General features: G+C 33.4%; 1 protein-coding gene across 3 annotated transcripts; it reads left to right on the top strand.

Moving 5' to 3' along the window:
* The first annotated feature begins 12,081 nt into the window (after positions 1-12,081).
* On the top strand, positions 12,082-22,560 carry LOC112514986 (protein TOPLESS-like). Of its 3 annotated transcripts, XM_025121643.1 has the most exons (26): positions 12,209-12,318; positions 12,843-12,986; positions 13,173-13,352; positions 13,442-13,555; positions 13,633-13,791; positions 13,870-14,047; positions 14,132-14,255; positions 14,347-14,453; positions 14,710-14,878; positions 15,231-15,340; positions 15,409-15,478; positions 15,562-15,635; positions 16,280-16,375; positions 16,458-16,553; positions 16,909-17,036; positions 17,734-17,968; positions 18,039-18,200; positions 18,289-18,381; positions 18,472-18,618; positions 19,173-19,283; positions 19,371-19,550; positions 20,945-21,073; positions 21,154-21,249; positions 21,332-21,520; positions 21,596-21,765; positions 22,219-22,560. In XM_025121643.1, exons 2-26 carry the CDS (start codon positions 12,907-12,909, stop codon positions 22,427-22,429), a joined length of 3,408 nt encoding a protein of 1,135 aa, XP_024977411.1. In that variant the 5' UTR covers positions 12,209-12,318; positions 12,843-12,906; the 3' UTR covers positions 22,430-22,560. The 3 variants fall into 3 exon arrangements, with proteins under 3 accessions (XP_024977410.1, XP_024977411.1, XP_024977409.1); XM_025121642.1 differs by lacking the exon at positions 12,209-12,318 and adding an exon at positions 12,082-12,160 and having other exon boundaries at positions 13,870-14,255; XM_025121641.1 differs by having other exon boundaries at positions 13,870-14,255.
* The last annotated feature ends 4 nt before the right edge of the window (positions 22,561-22,564 follow it).

Here is a 22,564-nt window from a genome sequence, read left to right as displayed (position 1 = left end):
TGAGAGTCGATTAGGGTTCTTGAGAGTTTGTAATTTCCAATTCAATAAAGAAAGCGCCGTCGATTTCTATTCATCTTCTTCTACAAATCTCTCTTGAATTTCCTTGTTAAATTGTTCTACTGTCAGATCTGGGTCAACAATATGTGTTATAGAAATTGTACAAATCAACTTCTAAATAAGGTTGAAAATCACTTATAATACCAATTTAATTTACATCATTGACATTGATTCGGTAATTTGTACAGACAGTTAAAATTATTTGTATAATATGTAATATTTACATGACTTGTATTTGAAATATATAATAAGATAAAGAGGAATGGGTAGTTTCCAAAATGCTTATGTGCTAAGTGCTTATTGGGTTACTTATCTTACATTAGAACATAAAAAGTACTGAGAATATTAGCCAATAATAGCAATGACAATGATCGAGAGTTTTACCCAGTAAATGAGTGTGACGACTCTTACCATTTATCGAATAAATTATTGCATACGATACTGTTTTGATGGCCTACAATTTTACCTGGTAAGGCAAATGAAAGTATTGAATCTCATCAGTAAACGTTTACACAATAAACGCTTACCTACCAGGTAAGCGTTGGATAAATAACCTCAAAACTTTAAATGAAACCCTCTAATCAGTACAAAAAATACAAAACAATCTCTAATGAATATCGCAGTTGTCTTCTAATCTAAAACACTAATCATGAATAATGATCAACGATCTCTTACCATCTTTTATAATTATTCATATTATAATAAATAAACCCGTATAAGTTATATATATACACACACACACTAGAAGGGTACTCGTGCAATGCAGCGATATATATCTCGATTTTAGTGTTTTGTTTTATTGTTTTGGTCTCCGTCGATATCATAATATGGATTTATATGGTTTTGAGCAAACAACAATGTTTAAAAAAAATATAAACTTGAATATATCATAATTTTTTTAAAAAACTTAAAAGTTCTCATTTTTGTGTAATTTTATTTAATTCAAATTTTTTATTATAATTTAATTTAGGTTTAATGATGAAGTAATTCTGTTAGAATTCAATAATTATTCTAATTATATTTTAGATATGTTTAAAATGAGAATTTATCATGTATTTGATTATGTTTATCAACAATTAGTTACATAAATTCAAATATAGAACTTAATTGTAACACCTCGGTTACGATCTCAACAAAAAAAAAATGCAAACTTTATTTGTAATCTTGATTTTTAAGTAATATGCATCTATAACAATACTTCATGTATAAAAGATGATTTTTAAAAGTTTTTATCAAATGTTTTATAATATAGTATATATATATATATATATATATTGTTTGATTAATTTGTAGAATGTCAGGTGATGTATTGTTAATATTTGAATTTGTCGCCGTCATTATTTATTTTTATTATTTATTATTTTATTTAAGAGAAAAGGACATTGAATATTGAAACAACTTTGGAGGCAAGGAAAAGAAAACCCATAAAAGCATATAAAATAAAAAATGAATGGATGAGGGAAAGTGTCGTTTAATTCCTATTTTATCCCCCTCTCCACCCACACACCATACATTTATATCTATATTTAAATGAAAATTTTATTAAGGACATTTTAGGTATTTTATATATTTTATTTCTTTTTTTTTTTTTATGAATATTCCACTGTGGTATCCATTGTATATATGTTGTAAAATATTAATTATGACTATTCTCTTTTTATATACACCCACTGTAACCTATCGATGTCTACTGTGATGCTCATTGTATACATGTTGTAATATAATAAGATACATAATATGATACATAGGAAACAATGAACATACATCTTGTGTTACTGATACATTATAGTGAGTTATGATTTTTTTTATTAACCTGGATATCCAACTCGCTATGCGAGCCGACTAATTCCAGGACGACCATCTGCTTTGCAGATAGTCCGGAGTCACAATATTTGAACCTCTGTGGCCACAAAAGGATTTTTATTTCTCCTTGAATTTAAATCTGGTACCTCCAGATACTTTTGACCTTTAGAGTCAAGTTCAAACCAATTAGACACCACCCTTATGGCTAGTTACGAATTTTCTATTTATATGAGTTATGCTTATTTATGAAAAGAATAAATAGATTAAACTTATTTATGAATTGTTTTTTTTATTACCAAATTATATTATTTATTTATTAAATAATATATTTATATTAAACGAGTGATTCACATTAAAGGTGTGTTTGGTACGCTGGACAGAGTGGGACAGGACAGAACATAACACATTTGTCCTATGTTTGGTGTGGCTAAATGTGGAACTAAGTTGGACAAGCATGGGACACGCGTATTCTCTCCTTACCCCTAGAACTAAGTGGAACAGAGACATTTTTACTTGAATACCCTTCCCCCTTTCTTCCCCACATCGCACCCTCAATCGGCGCCCCTGCACACTCTTTCTCCGCCACTCCATCGCACGAAATCGTTTCTCCTCCCCATCGGYGACAATCTTTCTCCCTTTCTTCCCCAAATTTCCCTCCTATTTCCAGGGACAAAAACAAAGAGTCCCTGAGTCAAGTGAGCCCACCACCGGTGGCTACCAACAACTCACCCTAGCGATCGACGGCCAGGTTCAACCGGAGAGAAAGATGGCGACCCAAAAAGGAGACAAAAAGAATCTGTTAGCCATCACCGGAGCTGCGGCCTTCATAGCCGTCGCCGTCAAGTTCGCTATCGATGCTATTAACTCAAAGAAAAACCAACCCAAGAAGAAAGGTATCTTTTGTATTCGATGTTTTACTTTCCATTTGTAGTTCATCTACCTGCGTCGTTGTCATGTGGAAATTTAGTTGAATTTTGTTTAATTCAATGTTTGTAGATCTTCGAGGCTCCAATGGTAGGGCTAATATTTCGATTTTGCTGTTTTGCATAACTATATCTGAAACAGCAAGGGCAATGGGTTCTTCGATTTCGATCGTGTTCTTCGTTTTAATCGATATATATGATGTTCTATGAGTTATTTGGATTAGCATCTTTTCGATTTCGATTTTGCTGTTTTCTACTTCGTAGTGATGCTTGCTTGTGTTCTATGTTAGGGGTAAATTGGTCATTTTAACCAGTCATGTCCTGTCCTGTCTTACCAAACACTGAACAACTGTCATATCCTGTCATATCCTGTCTGCGCACCAAACGCACCCTAAGGGACCGTTTACCAAACACTTACCCGGTAAGCATCTAGCGCTAAAATTCAACATCATCGTTTACTTATCGGGTAAAATTTTAGTCAATAAAAAACGGCTTTCTATACAACAAATTACTCGGTAAGAGCTTACCGTGGTAAGAGTCATTACCCTCACTTACCGGGTAAAACTCTAGGTTCTTGTCTCGCTCTTACTGGCTAAGATTCATGGTCTTTTCCATGTTCATCCGATAAAATAATGTAACCTGATAAGCACTTACCTAATGAAACATTTGATAAACGAACCCAAAATCTTACATTTATTTGATTATACTCATCTTTTTAAAAGTAATTAATTTGATTGAAGGATATGATAAGTGTAGGCTAAAGTCATACCAGACATGAAATGTCATAATTGCCCATGGAACTTATGAATATTTTATTCCAAATCCATCACATTTGAATTACTTTTGTGAACCCCCATGTTTTTTAAGAATTAGTTTATAATTAAACTATAAATATAACAAAAGTTTATTCAAGAATCAACCATTTGAAGGGTCAATTACTAAAATATGTAAAATTGAATTATATATATATAATTTAATGTTTTATTTTATTTAATATATATTCATGAAATTTTCGAAAAATATTGGTGACTGACAGTTACGTCTTTTTAATCTATTTTTTCTCGTTTTGACCCGTGAAAGATCCCATTCATCTGAGCTATCTTGTCATTCAACGGTAACAGTTGTTGATGGTTCACGACCTTAAAATTATATTTATATATGTATGTATACATATATAGAGTCTTGTTCGTTTGCAAATCTCCGAATTAATACAAACAGATATCAACCGTTTTAATCTAATCTGATGAATATATGGTTCAACGAATATCTTTATTGTTTTTTAATCCAAAAAATTGACTATTATGATAAACTTTGATAATCTTCCATAAATATTCTACGCATTATAAATAAATTTTCATCATCTTCCATAAATATAAATATAAATATATATATATGTGTATATATATATATATATATATATATATATATATATATGAGTAACGTGAATAAAGCAAATGTTAGAAACCAAACACCCAACAAAAAGAGTCCTCTTGTGTCTCATGCATTAACAATTTCCCCTTTGGTTTTTACTTAATCCTTGGTCAACAAATGTTTCACTCTTTTTTACCTATTAATCATTTTATTGGAATTATTTAAATATTTAAGCACTTTTCAAATTATATTATATTTTATATAATAAATTAAATATTATTTTATTATGAGGATTGAAGGAATAAATGTAACATAAAATAATTTAAAAAAAAATTAAACTTTACTATAATTGTACTCACACAATGCATCATAATATATATCACTTTTGTAGCATTCAGTTTCATTTTGATGTGGTTTTGAGAGAGCAATAAAATCTTACGTTTGTTATCAGTTTTATGGAGTATTTAGCAGTGTTGATAGGATTCATCTCTAATAAAAAAACATTGAGCAAGTTGAAAAAAAAAGTTATACAAGTCCACCAATTACAGTTGAATTTTGGACAAACATTGAGCAAGTTGAATAACGATTTGGAATTTTAGATTTGATTTCAGAATTTTTTCAATTTATACAACACGGTGAATTGAGAAATAAAAACTACAAACATAATGTATTGGACAAGCATTTTTTTAATTGATTAGTAAAAGTTTCGCCTACGACATCAAATTAAGGGGCCGTTTACCCAAATGCATATCCGGTAAACGCTTACCACAGGAGTGAACGCTATAATTTATTTTGATGCGTAAGATTTTAGTACATCAAAACATATCGAATGCAATAATTTACTGGGTAAGAGTCGTCATCTTCACTTATCGGGTAAAACTCTTCATCTCTCATCGCTCTTACCTAGTAAGATTCTTGTCTTTTCTCATGTTCATCCGATGAATAAATTTATCCGGTAAACATTTACCAAGTAAGCATTTGGTAAACGATTAATACATGTGTATTTTTAGCTGTTGGTTTGGATTAGATCGTTCAAAAGAAATGTACAAATAACAGACCAAACAAAACCAAACGGTTGGCTATTTTCAGACCAGATTCGACTGTCGAAAACGGTCCAGTTTAACTTGGTTTGAACGGTACAATGGTTTTTTAAACACCCACAAATATATCTGAAAATGAATCTAAACATTAAAAAAGTCGTTTGAAATCAACCAAAAAACTTAAAAAAATTCCTTAAAATGATAGTATTATGCTAAAAAGCAAAACCACAAGGGTGATTCCTGATTGGTTTGAGTTTGGTTTCAAAGGTCAAAAGTATCAGGAGGTCCCAAGTTCAAATCCAATGAGGAATAAAAATCTCCTTGTGGCTACGAAAGTTCAAATGCGGTGACTCTGGATTATCTGCAAAGCAGGTGGTCACCTGGAATTAATCGGCTCGTATAGTGGATTGGATATCCAAGTTAATAAAAAAAGCACATCTGACGACTTTGCGGATTAAAAAATAAAGATGTAGAGGAGTTTATTAGGTGTAATGTTTCATGTATATGGATGATTTCATAATTACAATTTGAGTGGTTTTCGTTGGTTGGTTCGTACTACTTTGTATACACTACTTTAACGTTGTTTTTAAAAAAATATAATTATTTAATTAAATAATTATATTTTTTATAAATGTTTTTTAAAATATTTAAAGAAAATGATGCAAAGTGGGTAGCCAATGAGGGATGCACAGATTAAATTGTGGGACCCATCATTAATTATAATTATACAAAATTATTTCCATAAATGAAGGTTGCTGAGAATCAAGTAGAGGATCCTCACGCGCGTGTGAAAGCGACGCGAACGTTTGGAACAGTCAATAATGGAATGGGGCCACTGGGCCCCACAAAACGTTTTGGTTTTGAAGTTGATAACGAAATGCTGTATGGTTGTTAAAAGCATTCACACCCAAAAGACTCGTAGCTACGTTTGGTATTCAGATATGATTGTATATAATAAAATTGAATAAGATTGGATATAATAAAATTGGATAAGATTGGACAGAACAAGTATTTATCTGGTAATATTTTAGTTTCTATCTTATTTTTATTCTATCTTGTTTCACCTATTTTAGTGGAACATCACGGTGTTTCATCTTGTCGTAATTCCAATGGGTTCTTGTCCTGTTTCATGTCGTGTCAAATATCGGACAATGAGTTTGTCATAGCATATGCATCTAGGGGTGTAAACGAGTTACTTGAGTTCGAGTTGATGACAAACACAAGATAAAGCTTGCTTAACTTATCAAGTCAAGTTGTATAACACCAAAATTGACTTGACCCGTTCGAAAACTTGAGTAAACATTACGAGTCGAGCCATTCGAGCATACACTTTTTCGAGGCAAACATGTTTATATGTTTACAAATCTATACACAACAATATATATATATATATATATATATATATATATATGGATTCATGACACGGACATGATTTGAAACCTAGATCAACTGCACATCATACCCACAACCAACCAATTAAGCCATAAAATAAATGCAACGTTATGATGGAATTTTTCTGCTTTCAAGTATAACTGTTAGGGTCCCCTACTCGTCTCTGTATTTAGCCCACCTCATAATTTTATATATTTTCTGGGGTGATGTTGTATGCACTCGTCTAATGTCAAAATCATATGAAGTTATTCATTGAAAATGTAAAAGGTAAGTGTTGATGTTGATGTGTGAGGAATAAATTAGTAGTTATAGGTTCATTTAAAGCATCTCCGATATATTCTCCAAAATAAAGGGTGGGACTTCAAAATCTCTAAACAAAAATACATTCAACTCCAATAAATTCTTCATTTTGGAGATTACAACATTTATTATATTATGAAAGTATTTATTTCATCTAATGAAATATTAATTATTTCTCTAAATATTTATTTTCAAAGTTTTTTTATTGATGGAAATATATTAAATAATATTTTTCTCTTATTGTAATTTTTGGCTGTTCTCCAAATTTGAAGATTTTTACACACTCTCTTCTACCTTTTCCATTGTAGAGAAACGTTTTGAAGAACATCTTGAAGCAAAAAAATACAGAAAATCTCTATTTTTTCAAATTTAAAAAATATGTCGAAAATACACTCGGTTCACCCTTTTCATTATATTAACATCAACTCAATAAATTTTTTTTTTTATAAAATTTTATTTTGATTAAGAACCGTCAGTATGCTCTTTCAGGTGTATTTCTATGAGAAAATGTTTAAATAAGTAGGCTAAAAATTGAATGTTAAACAAAGTTTCATATCAGATTACTGATAAAAAATCAATTTGAAGATATATATATATATATATATATATATATATATGAATAATTTGTAATTTCAGTTAACACATGCATTTTCAAATAAGTTGTTACGAATTTGTTAATTATTCATGCACAAACCATCAATTTCTTCATTCTTACGATATTTAGTATTTTTATTTAAACATTTTTGTGTGTGTATATATATATATACACACACAAAAATGTTTAAATCAATTAAAATAATAAGAATGGCACGTTATCCTAGAGAATCAATACTGCTGACAATGGGTAAGAATAAATCCGTTACCCATTATGTTTCAATATGTTGGATAAGGTATGGGTAAAGAAAAATTTATTCATTTATCCACTTATCTATTACCCGTTTACCCGACATTTTAATGGGTACAACATGGATAAAGTGTTTTTCGTTATCCATTTACCCGCTTATATATATATATATATATATATATGTGTGTGTGTGTGTGTATACATATGTAAATATGTGAGAACCACAAATATGTACAAACTTGTGAGAACCAATATACAAATATATTTTACATGATATTTTTTTATCAAATTATAGGATTTAAGATATTACTTTACATATATTTGTTTCATAATATGATAATTTCACATGTATTTGTTTCACCACGTTAATAATTTTTACGTATGTTTTTCATTTCACTAGGTGAACCAATTTTTTTTACATGTAACATTTTCACAAGGTGAACACAAACATATGTAAAACAATATTTTTAATCATAGGTTTTGATGGAAAAAAATTATGTAAAAAATATTTTTATATCGGTTCTCATGAATTTATAAATACACACACACACACACATATATGTATGTATATATAGAGAGAGAGAGACACACACACACATATATGTATGTATATATAGAGAGACACACACATATACATATACGACTTGAGATCATGTGAGACAAAGGGTTTTTCGTGAGACCCGTAAGACCAATTCTCAACCCTTGGATTAGATCTACAATCGTCAGATCTAAATATTCACAAACACCACGAGACTTCTCAATAATCACAAAATTGTCACCGTGCAATTTTAGACCATTAAATTATTAGCTTATAAAGTTAATCAATGAACGTAAATTGGAATTGGTCTTACGGGTCTCACGAAAAACCCTTTGTCTCACGTGAACTCAACCCTACATATACGTACCTACAATTATATAAAGTTAAATATCAATATATTTTTTAGAATGTTATATTGTATAACGTATATTAATTGGTATTTAATTTTCTTTTTATATTCATCAGCTAAAAAAAAGTCAATTAGTATAGTCAAATGAAAAGCAATATGGGGCCACTAAAATAAATGTTGTCTTTAGAATTTTTTATTGTTATGTAAAATATCATATCATAACATATTTAAAACAATATCACAACTTAACGTTTATTGGAACAATATTACTGTGGTTAAAAGTGATTTTTTTTACCATTCATCCACTACCAGTTTCGTTACCTGCTATCTTAGTGGGTAGGGTATGTATATGGATAAGAGTTTTATGACATGGATAATTACTCATCTCGTTACCGGCTATTTTAAATGGATTGGATTGGATTGGATAACAGATTAACTCTTATCTTACTCATTGCCAGCCTAAATATCAATGATCGAAATTAAGCACCCCAAAATTTCTTACGTGTCTACCTATGGAAGTATCATTTATTCACTAGAAGTGTACTCGCGCAATGCAGCGATATATATCTCGATTTTAATGTTTCATTTTATTATGTTCCTTGTCGATGTTATGATGTGATTTTATGTGGTTTTGAGAAAAACAATAATGTTTTATTTTTGAATAAAATACAAATACGAAAATATCTTAAATTTTTTAAAAGAATATATCGATATTAGTATCAAATTAACTATTTAAAAGTTCTTGTTTTGTTGTGTAATTTATTTAATTCAGTTTCTTTATTATTATAATTTACTTTAAGTTTAACGAAGTAATTTATTTTTGATTTAATAATATATTTTTTTATAAAGATAATAATTAAGTATTCTGTTAGAATACAGTGATTAACCTAATTATATTTTAGATTTTTTATTTTTAAAATGAAATGTTTATCCAGTATTTGATCATATTGATCTGCAGTTAGTTATACGAATTCAAGTATGGAGTCTTAATAAGTTGTACTTATGCGTTATTTACTTGTAATATTGAATTTTAAGTAATATGCATCAATGAACAGTATTTTATGTATAAAAATAATTTTTAAGAGTTTTTGTCAAATGCTTTATAATATAGTATAAATTTATGGATCCAAAATTTCATAAAGTGTTATAACATGCGGAGGTTACTTAACATACGTTTATAGATGGACCACCAAGACGTTTGTATTTTGGTTTGTCTTAAAAACTATACCTTTTATCTATAAAATTGTGAGCGAGTCAAACTACATTTATTTACATGGAAGTCCGCAAAAAATCTTATGGGCGTCCGTATTTTGCTCTGAAAATATACAAAAAATAGAAAAAGTTAACACACGAAACCCCGAGAACTTTTCTGTGGTTGGCAAAAACTCAGGTTTTTAAGTCAAACGTTTACTTTACGGTTGAAGAATAATCTTTACGGAATTTTTTTAATATAACAATGTACAAAGTTTAAGAAAATAATTGTTTCTCAAAATACGAAGTATGTACATTTCCTCTTCAAATATCTATCAGTCTCTATAAATTTTAATCAGTGTTTGAGATTGCTTATTTGAAACAACTTGTGTTTTTATACAAAAAGCATTTATCAACTTATTATAAATAAAAAATGTTTAACTTCTTCAAAAACTTCTTATTATCGGTTTGATACCGATATAAGTTGTTTTTCCAAATACTCAAAAATGCTTATTACTGGTGCCACACCGGAATAAGTCAATAAGTTGTTTTTATAAGCAATCCCAAATAGTTACAAAAATATAAATGGGTGAGGTTGACATGTCGAAAGTATTTGTTTTATCGTCCAAACTTGTCGATTATTTCAAAAATAATTGTCCAAGCTCTTTTTTTAACATATTAAATAGATCGAATCTGAAAAATCGTACTATTCATGATCAGCTCTAAAGCATACTTATAGAAATTAGCTATGAACCGTTATCGTCGTTTATAATACCACACGTTAACCATCAAAACGCTATTCCAAGTAGCGTATCAGTAAACTAGCTTATAAATTAACTCATAAGTTAGCTTATGTGCATCCAAACGTGTACCCAGAAAATAAACTAGCTTATTTTTGCCAAACATTGCCTAAGATACTTAGGTTAATTGATTAGACTTAATATTTTTTGTTTTTATTTTTATTTAATAACTAATATAAGTCGTAGATGGGAAAATATCATGTGATATAACACGACAAACAGATTCTTAATGTCATCGTAATTTATGGCTTCTCAAATAAACACTTTTAAATGCACCATTATATATTGTTAGATGCATATGTACCTACTTCTCAAATAAACACTTTTAAATGCACCATTATATCTTCAGTATATGATTGACCTGATTCTAACATAAATAATGGTATATATAGAGGCATAATCAAATGCGAACTCAGTAGTTTGTGATAACTGTGAGATCGCCAATCATTTCAGATAATTAAGAATGTTTCTTAAATAAACTAAAGAAATAATTTAGTAATTTTGTTTATCACAACTCATCAATGAAGTGTATCAGGTAACGTTTTTATTCGAAGTGTATCACGGTATGGATCTTCGTTATTTTATGAAGTGTATTACAATGTGCATTTTCGTTATTTGCGTTGCTTTAGAAAGGGTATTACATTGTGCATCTTGTATTTCATAATGAGTATAGTTTGTATGTATTTCTTCAACACAGTCGATTTTTAGGTATCACGATCTGCATGTTATATTTGCCAGAATAAGATTAACCGGAGAGAGAAGAGATGAATAGTTGAAATTGAAACATCTGGTTATTATAAATTACTGAGTTATTTGCTTTAATAATCCATATGTATAATATTGGAAAAGGAAAAGGAGAATCTCAAATTAAGACATTGATAGAATAATCACAAAAGCAGGGTCACCTAATTCCAAAGTAGCTCAATTTCTCTTTTATTATTTATTTTTCAATTTATCATGAGAACATGTCTACATATTATCATCTCGTATATAAAAGCACAAAATCAATTAATGGTGGCAATTTCGTAATAATAACCAAGACCCGACCCGAGCTTTTAAACAACTCCCCTATTGATGACAGCTTGTCGTCTTTCAAACGGGATAATGGACACAAAAAAGGAAATATAAAAAACGATTTTATCCGGTGTGCAGGAGCTACACATTTCGCAGAAAACTCAGCCGTTTGATCCATCTTCTTAGTGGGACCCAGTCGAGATCAACGGATAAGATGTGGGAGTACTGTAAGGAGAGGAGTAGGGTAGTGTTACTTCTTGGTCAAGCCAAGCTGAAGTACAGCTGCAGCGCGAGATTCTGAGCCGATGAACTAGACAAAGTAGCCGGCTTACTGGGACCCACGTTCACTCAATTTATCACTTATCCATTTGTGCTTATTGATAAGCTAGTTGTTCTATGAGCTAATAAGTGAAACCACTTATCATCCATCTCCTATAAAAATCGCCATTTCTGCAAGTAGTTTCGTATTTTTATTTTCTCCGCACGATAGGATAGAGAGAGAAAGTAGAGAAGGAAAGAAAAGCATAGATATATACATGTATGTATGTATCTATATATATATATATATTCAGAGCTGACCTATATATAGAGAGAGATAGAGAGAGAGAGAAAGTAGAGAAAGAAAGCTCTCTATTCTTCAACCTCGACTTCTTCGTTTTCTTCATCTCTGTACTATCGTCAATCGATCTTGCTAAGGTGCTTTCTTTGAGCTCTGTGTTTCTTGGAATCTCTCTCTCTCTCTCTCTCTCTACTGTATACATACATACATATATATATATACTCTCTCTCTTGACTTGCTTTATTTTGCCATTTGTGAACTACTTTTTCTTTCTTTTGCATCTTCGATTCCCAGTTGTTTAAAGCTGCTTTCTTTTCTCCGATCCACCAAAGAAATCCAAAATTTTCTCTTCTACAAATATATATATATATATATATATATATATACTTTTCTTATGATTATTGTTGATATATGTCGGTGCATGTTCATCTGGTGAGGACCATAAATGGGATTTTTGTCTATTCGTTTAGATTTGAAGTTCAAGTTCTTAGGGATCTAGTTTTTGGGTCTGGGTTTTTCTAATATGTTCTTTTTTTAAATTCCCCAAGTTTTTGTTTAAATAAATAAATAATTAAATTTGGGTATTTCTTTTTACTGTTTTAGATGAAGTTAATGGTGGCTGAACCCTTTTTTATTTTCTCATATTTATGGGGTTTTGCAGATCTGCTTTATTTTAAAACTCCGATAATCGTTCGCCGGATTTACCGCCGGCCGGCAGAGTTGCAATGTCGTCTTTAAGTAGGGAGCTTGTGTTCTTGATCTTGCAGTTTCTTGATGAAGAAAAGTTTAAGGAAACTGTTCACAAGTAAGTTTTGGATTTTAGATTTTAGGTTTTAGGTTTCTGTTCTTCGATCATTTCTAGAAATTTATGATTGTCTGATTTCATGGGCTGTTTTTTTCTGTTCTTCGATCATTTCTAGAAATTTATGATTGTCTGATTTCATGGGCTGTTTTTTCTGTTCTTCAATCATTTTCTTGAAATTTATGACAGGCTTGAACAAGAATCAGGGTTTTTCTTTAACATGAAGTATTTTGAAGATGAAGTTCATAATGGGAATTGGGATGAAGTTGAGAAATACCTTTCTGGATTTACGAAAGTGGATGACAATCGGTATTCGATGAAGATCTTCTTCGAGATTAGGAAACAGAAGTATCTTGAAGCATTGGACAAGTAAAACCCAAATTTTTCTGAGAGTAAATTCGTGCAGATTTGTTGTGCATTTCTTGATTGATGAGTTTATACTTCGATTTCCATCGTAGGCATGATCGATCCAAGGCCGTGGAAATCCTTGTTAAGGATCTTAAAGTGTTTGCTTCATTTAATGAAGAACTTTTCAAGGAAATCACTCAGTTATTGACTTTGGAGAATTTTAGGTACTAAAATGTAACATTAATCTCTTAGAAACGTCCGAAAAGGGTTTTTAATCGTCTGTTTGCGGTTGCATTTTTAGGGAGAATGAGCAATTGTCTAAATACGGAGATACGAAATCAGCTAGAGCTATAATGTTGGTTGAGCTCAAGAAACTTATTGAAGCAAATCCTCTGTTTCGTGACAAATTGCAATTTCCGAACCTTAAGAATTCAAGATTACGGACTCTCATAAACCAAAGGTGAAACTTTACACATTTGCATTGTGTTTATGAACGTATGCGAAACGCCTTTCGTATAAATCTTTATTCGTTTTGCAGCTTGAATTGGCAACACCAACTTTGTAAAAACCCTAGGCCAAATCCCGATATCAAAACTCTGTTTGTAGACCATTCTTGTGGACAACCAAATGGTGCACGTGCTCCATCGCCTGCTAACAATCCACTTCTTGGATCGTTACCAAAAGCTGGAGGCTTTCCGCCTTTAGGAGCACACGGGGTTTGTATTTTGTCCATTTCTCAATACGGGTATTCGGTTTCTCGACTTTTTTGTGATTATTTTGCATCTCTTTTATGTGTTAAGCCGTTTCAACCTACACCAGCTCCAGTTCCGACTCCTCTTGCTGGTTGGATGTCCAATCCGCCGGCTGTATCTCATCCGGCAGTATCCGGTAGTGCAATTGGTCTTGGTGGTCCATCTATTCCAGGTTAACGTGGCTATACTGGTTGAAAATTATGCATCAAATCCTTTGATAATTGACTTATTGACACTTTTTCTGGTCCGATTGAGCTTTACAGCCGCTTTAAAGCATCCAAGGACTCCAAATAATCCTTCGTTGGATTTCCCATCCGGGGATTCTGATCATCTTAGCAAAAGAACAAGGTCCATGGGCTTAACCGATGAGGTGATTGATTTAAATCTTCTAAATTTTCTTAATATTGTTAGTCTTTATTCCTTCCGTCTGTTTGCTTACATTCTTGCACAAGATGGGGGCCTTGACGGAAATAGCTCTCTACCCTGTTGGGATAGAGGTCGTTGCGTACATCTCACCCCCTAGACCCTACTTTTGAGTGGGATTTACTGGGTCCGTTTGGTTTAGTTTACTCTTGCTAGCATACGAGCATATTGACGTTTCTTTCGTGGTTTGGTTCTTTACACAGGTAAACCTTCCGGTTAACGTGTTGCCTGTGTCGTTTCCGGGGCATGGTAGTCATAGTCAAGCTTTCAATGCAACTGATGACTTGCCCAAGACCGTTGCACGTACTCTAAACCAGGGTTCATCTCCTATGAGCATGGATTTTCATCCTATACAACAAACCTTACTCTTAGGTATGTAACTGTATTTTGCTTTTGCACAAGCTGAGGGTCTTCATGGGAACAACCGCTCTACCTTTTCAAGTAGAAGTTAGGACTGGGTACATCCCACCCCTCCTAGAAGAAAATTGATCTAAATAGCCAATAAGCAAATAGGGTTTCACTTTTTAGCCATTTTTTGACCCATATGTGTAAGGATATTGGTTTTTAGTCAGAAAATAGCTAAAAAGTGAAACCACCTATCTGCTTTAGCTATTTCAGTAAATTCCCCCCCCCCTCCTCCCTAGACCCTGCTGTCGGTGGGATATACTGGGTTTACTTGGGTTTTTCAGTAGATACTGACTTGTGGTTTCATAAATGCAATCAGTTGGAACGAACGTGGGTGACATTGGATTGTGGGAAGTTGGCTCAAGAGAAAAGTTGGTTCTTAAAAACTTCAAAGTTTGGGATCTTAGTGCATGTTCAATGCTTATGCAGGTATGTGATACCTATTCAATCACCTATCAACTTTACGTATCTTAAGTCTTATCAATTACCCAATTTAGGCTGCACTTGTAAAAGATCCCGGCGTCTCAGTGAATCGTGTGATTTGGAGTCAAGATGGTTCGTTGTTTGGTAAGTCCCGCTAAGCTAATAACCGCATAACATGTGAAAATACTTAATGAAAAGTTGATTTCTTGACGATTTTATGCAAACAGGAGTTGCATATTCTAGGCACATTGTACAAATATATTCGTATCATGGAAGCGATGATGTGAGACAACATCTAGAGGTACTGGTTGTTCCGTTCTGCTTACTCACTACAAAAAAATTGGCTTTATAGGACGTCAAGACTGCTTTATCAGACTTTTACATGACCGAATAACTGTGTCTTATGTAGAAGTGTTGCAATAAGTTATCAAGAAGTTTTTGGTTGTGAAGTAAAACGTCATATCAACTTATTGTAGCACTCTTATAGGATGTACAATTGTGATCCTATAAGCTTAAGGGTGTGTTCATTAGCAACTTAATAAGCTTAATGGGACTCGCAACTTATTCGGTCAGCTATGCATGACTATTTGGTAATGGCTTAATGATACAGAAAGTGGTTTATTCAGTAAGCTTCTAGGGGGAACTTAATGCAGAAAATCAATTTTTTCCCAAACATGCCCATCCCAATTAAAAAACACACTCTTTCCATCTATGAAAAAATCCTCTCAAACAAAAACCTTCACAATTTATACGGACTGATTAATCAACACAAACAACTTATTCCGTACAGTACTTAATGAAATACCAACCAAATAACCCTAAAAAGAATAAAGCAATCTATTAAGACATTTAGACATATTTGATATCCTATAAAGCCGATTTTGTTATACCGACTTATCTTTCCCAGCAAAAGATGAATAACAATGGTTTATTTCGTTTTTCTAGATTGATGCTCATGTTGGCGGAGTAAACGATCTTGCATTCTCTCATCCGAATAAGCAACTTTGTGTGATAACTTGTGGAGATGATAAGACCATCAAGGTTTGTTTAACGTATATTTGTGGTCGACCACTATGGAATGATACTGAATTCTTGTTTGGTGTCTTGTGAATCATGATCGTAGGTTTGGGATGCTGCAACGGGTGCGAAACAATACACTTTTGAAGGTCACGATGCTCCCGTGTATTCTGTATGCCCTCATTACAAAGAAAACATCCAGGTAACTTACGCCTAAACATTCAGTGGAAACAACTGCTTTACTCTTTCAGATAGAGGTCAAGTCTTTATACATTGTAAGATCCCACATCGGTTGAGGAGGGAAACTAGGGTTGCCTTATAAGGGTCCGAATACCTCCTCTATCATACGCTTTTTAGAACCGTGACCGCGAGTCCAAGTGTGAACAAAGCGGACAATATCTGGTACGGAGATGTTACATTAGCCTCCCCAAACCCCGCCTATAGGTGGGATATATTGGGTTTGTTTGGTTTAATCCGACATATCGTGTTCTCAACTTTCTTCAAAGGGGTGTTGTCTTCCATCTTTCTAAGCCTTTTCTGTTCTTTTTTGGCCTTAGTTCATATTTTCAACGGCTCTTGATGGGAAGATAAAAGCATGGTTATATGATAATATGGGATCCCGAGTTGATTATGAGGCTCCTGGTCGTTGGTGCACGACGATGGCGTATAGTGCTGATGGAACAAGGTTAGGTGCAACTCGATCGTTGTATTGGCTTATTTTCCTATTTAGCATATACGTGGACCATTTTATGCTTAGGGTCTGTTTGTTAACAGCTTAATAAGCTTAATGAGACTCACATTCGGTCAGCTCTACGTGACTGTTTGGTAATGGCTTAATGATATATAAGGTGGCTTATTCAGTAAGTTTCTAGGGAAGAGCTTTATGCAAAAAGTGAAGTTTTTTTCCAAACCCGTCCCTCCCAATTAAGAAAGAAGCTCTTTCCATCTATGAAAAAAACCTCTCCCAAACACAAACAAACAAATTAATCCACACATATAGTTTTATCCATTAAGAACTTAATGGAAAACCAACCAAACATCCCACTAATATATGCTGGAACCTCCCTTCTATATTCTTACATGGTATCAGAGCCAAGAGCCAAGGTTTACCACTCTTGACACTTGGGGCAATCTATATTCGTGTAGCCTCCTCACCCGTCTAGCCCCCTTTGGGACAATCTGCACCTGTCTAGCCTCCATCAGAGAGGGCGTGTTACAGTCTCATATTGGCTAGACTTGGACCATTTATTCTCGATACATGTTGGAACCTCTCTTCTCTCCTGAAGGGCTCTTTTGGAGAGTAATCTAATGGGGTTTTACATATTTTCACATGTTAAACTTTCGGAGTTTGTAACTTTTTTTGGTTTGGGTGATTATTTCAGACTTTTTTCATGCGGAACGAGCAAAGAAGGGGAGTCGCACATTGTAGAATGGAACGAAAGTGAAGGAGCGGTGAAAAGAGCATATCTCGGATTCCGTAAACGATCTTTAGGCGTTGTGCAATTTGACACAACTAAAAACCGCTTTTTGGCAGCTGGTGATGATTTCTGCATCAAATACTGGGATATGGATAATGTTCAACTTTTAACAAGCGTCGAGGCCGATGGAGGTCTTCCGGTAAATGCTATTCATTTCATATCAAGCACAAGTTTCAAGAATTCCCAATTCTAACTCGTCATTACCTTAGGCGAGCCCGCGAATCCGATTTAACAAAGACGGAACTCTGTTGGCTGTTTCTGCTAACGAAAACGGAATCAAAATCTTGGCAAACTCGGACGGTCTTCGTTTACTTCGAACTTTCGAGAACCTTTCTTATGATGGTGCTTCAAGAGCTCCCGAAGCTCCAAAGGTAAATGGTTCAAAACTAACGAATATGTAATCCGAACTCCGTTTTTGCAGCATACATTACCGAGTAACAGTTGTATTATCGAATGCAGCCTACCTTAAACACGATATCTGCTGCCGCTGCTGCCGCTAGTGGTGCCGGACTAGTGGAAAGGGTTGCCTCCGTTGGCTCCATCTCAGGACTGGTCGGTTTAACAAAATATTTACTAGTTCTTGATTAATAACATGATTCTTTACAATCAGATTATAAGCGGTCGTAAATTTCCTTATGCTAGAATGGGGATACGAGAAGCATGGTGGACGTGAAACCGAGAATCACCGAAGAACCAAATGACAAATCGAAGATTTGGAAACTCACGGAAATAAGTGAATCCTCTCAATGTCGATCATTGAAACTCCCGGAAAACATGAGAGTAACAAAGGTCTATCATCGTTATGATATATTTAATGACACGTTTAGGCTATGTTTGGCAACCATAAGCTAGCTTATTTTTGGAGCTTATTGAAAAATCCCTGTTTGGTAAGGAATATGCAAGCTTATAAGCTAACCTTTTGAAAAACTACTTCAGATAGCTTATTGAGTTTTTCTTTTCTTCCAATTATGCCACTTATATTGTCCTTTTAGGTCATTTTACATCGTCATCTAGCTTATAAGCTAGTTTTTACAAAAACATGACTAGTTTATCAACACACAATTAGCTTATCATCTAGTTTTTTTTTACAAAACATGACTAGTTTATCAGTTACCTTATCAACAAAACAGTTAGCTTATCAGCTAGTTTTTACAAAACATGACTAGTTTATCAGTTAGCTTATCAACAATCAGCGAGTTTATTAGCCAACTGTTAGCTTTTCAGCCAACATCTAGCTTTTCAGCTAGTTCCTAGAGAATATATGATTTGTTTTCTTATAATTTTCTTGTTTTGATGTCGGGAATCAAGCTTGATTCATCGTTTGTTTATCATTGATGACACAGATATCGAGATTAATATATACGAATTCAGGCAATGCTATTTTAGCGTTAGCATCAAATGCTATTCATTTGCTTTGGAAATGGCAGCGTAGCGAGCGTAACTCGAGTGGCAAGGTAAGAGCGTCTGCTATCGGTTTCCCTATAAGTGAAAATTAAACCGAAATTTGGTATTTTTTTACTTATGCTCAAAATTTACTACAGGCAACCGCGGGTGTTTCACCTCAACTATGGCAACCTTCAAGCGGCATTTTGATGACCAATGAATTTACCGAAACCAACCCTGAAGAATCAGTTGCCTGCTTTGCATTGTCCAAAAACGATTCATATGTTATGTCGGCATCGGGAGGAAAGATTTCTTTATTCAACATGATGACATTTAAGGTAATGTTATGAGTTTAGAAAAAGGTAACTTACGCTGCAACTAAATCGGCTTTATAGGACGCCAAATATGTCTAAATGTCATGATAGACTGTTCTATATGACTTAAGTTTATAGGACCAAACAACTGTGTGTCATATATAAACGTGTTACCGTAAGATAACAAGTTTTTTAAGATGCATCTTTTTATAGGACACTTGTTTGTGTAAGATCCTTCTCCAAATAACGTCATATAAAAATAAGTAAATTACGTTTTTCGTCCTTGTGGTTTGTTAAAAATTGTGATTTTCATCCCCGTGGTTCAAAAATTGCGGTTTTTGTCTCTATGGTTTGTGATTCATTGCTATTTTCGTCCTTGTGATTTACAAATTATTGTTGCTTCGGTCAGTGTGGTTTGAAATTCTTTATTGTTTTGGTCCCTTTTACTTAAAGGAAGGAATTAGTCCAAGGACGAAAATAATAACAAATTGCAAACCATAGGGACGAAAATAGCAATTTCTAAACCACGGGGAAAAATCGAAATTATAAACAAACCACAGGGACTAAAATCACAATCTACTACTTTATAAAAAATATTAATAGGACGCTTTATTTCAAGAGTGTTCTAAAAAACTGTTAGGATGCCCGATCTCTGTTCTATCAACTTATTGTAACACCTTTACATAGGACTAAGTTGTTTGTTCCTGTAAACTTATTATGGCATTTAGACATATTTGGTATCCTAAAGGGTGCGCTTGATGTCCAAACAGAACAAGACATGACGGGACATGATATACCGGATAAAATGACCAATTTGCCCCTAATGAGTTGTTTATATATTTTGATCAACTTATGTAATTTATTATAAAATGATATTTTTATAACAAAATATATCATTAGAAATTTTTTGTAAAGACGATTAAAATGACACCAAAATAAAAAGTTTATGTAGTTTCCACTTTTTATTTTATACCTTTTCTATATTTTTTTATTATTAATATTTAATAAATCACATAAATTAATCAAAGTATAAAAAACCGTATAAAAATACATTTTGAGGAAAGTAAAGTGAAAGTTTAAAGAGCATAAATTACAATAATTTTTTTAAATAATGAATAAAATGTAAAAGGAGGCATATTTGATGTTTTATAAGAGATTTAGGTTTTATTTTGAAGTTAAATTGGTAAAAATATAAGTCTGTTCCACCTTGTTCCATGGGGTTGGGGTGGAACACGCCTGTTCCACATAAAAGTCCTGTTAAACGTGGAACGGTGATTTCTGTTCTGTTCTGTCCTGTCATGTCCTGTTCAGTGTACCGAGCTCATCCATGAAGCCAATTTTGTTATAGTACTACTGATACGGAAGTTTCGGTGTTATTCTTCAACGTGATGTTTATATTAACTCATCGGAAACTGCAGACAATGACAACTTTCATGCCTCCGCCACCAGCGGCTACGTTTCTTGCTTTCCATCCTCAAGACAACAACATAATTGCTATTGGTATGGACGATTCAACCATTCAGATATATAACGTTCGTGTGGATGAGGTAAAGTTTACAAAGAAACCGTCACACTCTTTTGTTCGATCATCTTTCTTGATCGCTAATTTACCATTTTTAAACCGAAGGTCAAAAGCAAGCTTAAAGGGCACTCGAAAAGAATCACGGGTCTTGCCTTTTCTCACGTTCTCAACGTTTTAGTCTCATCAGGAGCGGATGCTCAGGTTAGTACGATCAAGAACTATACTTTATTGAGAATTTGCTATCTAGATTCTTACTTTTAGTGTCTTGATGTTTTTACTTCAGCTTTGCGTATGGAGTTCCGATGGATGGGAGAAGCAGAAAGCACGATACTTGCAACTTCCGCCCGGAAGAACACCGACGGCGCAGTCGGACACACGGGTGCAGTTTCATCACGATCAGATCCATTTTCTTGTTGTACACGAGACCCAACTCGCTATTTATGAAACAACAAAGCTCGAATGTGTAAAGCAGGTGACAAACTCTTCCTTTTTTTTTGGTAATTTGTGACGAACCCGTGTGTCTGAACCGGTAGTTTTTTTTTTTCAGTGGCTCGCACGTGAATCTTCCGCCCCGATATCGCACGCGATGTTTTCATGCGATAGTCAGCTCGTATACGCAAGTTTCTTGGATGCAACCGTGTGCGTTTTTACGGCTTCACATCTTCGTTTGCGATGTCGCATCAATCCGTCTGCATATCTTTCTCCTAATGTCCCAAGGTAAAATCTCTTAAGCCTTAAAGACACCAAATATGTCTAAATGTCCTAATAGACTGCTTTATAGGACACACAATATGTCTAAATGGCCTAATAGACTGCTTTATAGGACTTTTATTTATTTATTAAAACAGTCTATATAAGGGGCTGTTTGGTTAGTTTTTCATCAAGTCCCGATAAAGTCGTCTGTATGGATTAATCTGTCAGTATAGATTATAATTTTTTTGTTTTGGATGGTTTTTTCCAAGTGGAAGGAGCGTTTTTCTAATTGGGAGATGCATGTTCGGAAAATCTTTTAGCTTTCTGCATAAAGCTCCCCGTAGCAACTTATTGAACAAGTCATTTTCTTTATCATTAAGCCACTTTCGAAAAGTCCTGTATAATTGACCGAATAACAGTGAATCCCATTAAGCTGCTTATAAACAAGCCCTTAAAACTTTTGGTGTTTTGTTTCAGCAATTCAAACGTGCATCCGTTAGTAATCGCTGCACATCCACAAGAACCAAATCAATTTGCATTGGGGCTTTCAGATGGCATCGTTCATGTTTTCGAGCCTCTTGAATCCGAAGGCAAATGGGGGGTTCCACCACCGACTGAAAACGGTTCAACAAGTAACATAGCAGCTGCTTCGGTTGGAGGCTCGGGTGCCGAACAATCCCAGAGATGACTCAGTCGATTTCATGGTGATTTTTTTGTTGGTCCACAAAAAATGTAATCTAGTCGATGACTGTAGATCTAACTTATTCGGTTTCTGTAAATTACTAGATCTTTCGGTTTCTAAGCAAGAACGTTCCAAAACCCG

The sequence above is a fragment of the Cynara cardunculus genome (assembly GCF_001531365.2).
Source record: "Cynara cardunculus var. scolymus isolate 2C chromosome LG 6, CcrdV1, whole genome shotgun sequence".
NCBI lineage: Eukaryota > Viridiplantae > Streptophyta > Magnoliopsida > Asterales > Asteraceae > Cynara > Cynara cardunculus.
This window is presented reverse-complemented; position numbering and strand designations above follow the sequence as displayed.

Bases quoted from the DNA above. Each gene is read 5' to 3' on its own strand.
- LOC112514986 (XM_025121642.1), top strand. From the start codon at position 12,907: ATGTCGTCTTTAAGTAGGGAGCTTGTGTTCTTGATCTTGCAGTTTCTT. The intron at 15,636-16,279 runs GTACTGGTTGTT...TCGTTTTTCTAG, and splicing joins ATGTGAGACAACATCTAGAG to ATTGATGCTCATGTTGGCGG. The intron at 21,766-22,218 runs GTAAAATCTCTT...GTTTTGTTTCAG, and splicing joins CTTTCTCCTAATGTCCCAAG to CAATTCAAACGTGCATCCGT.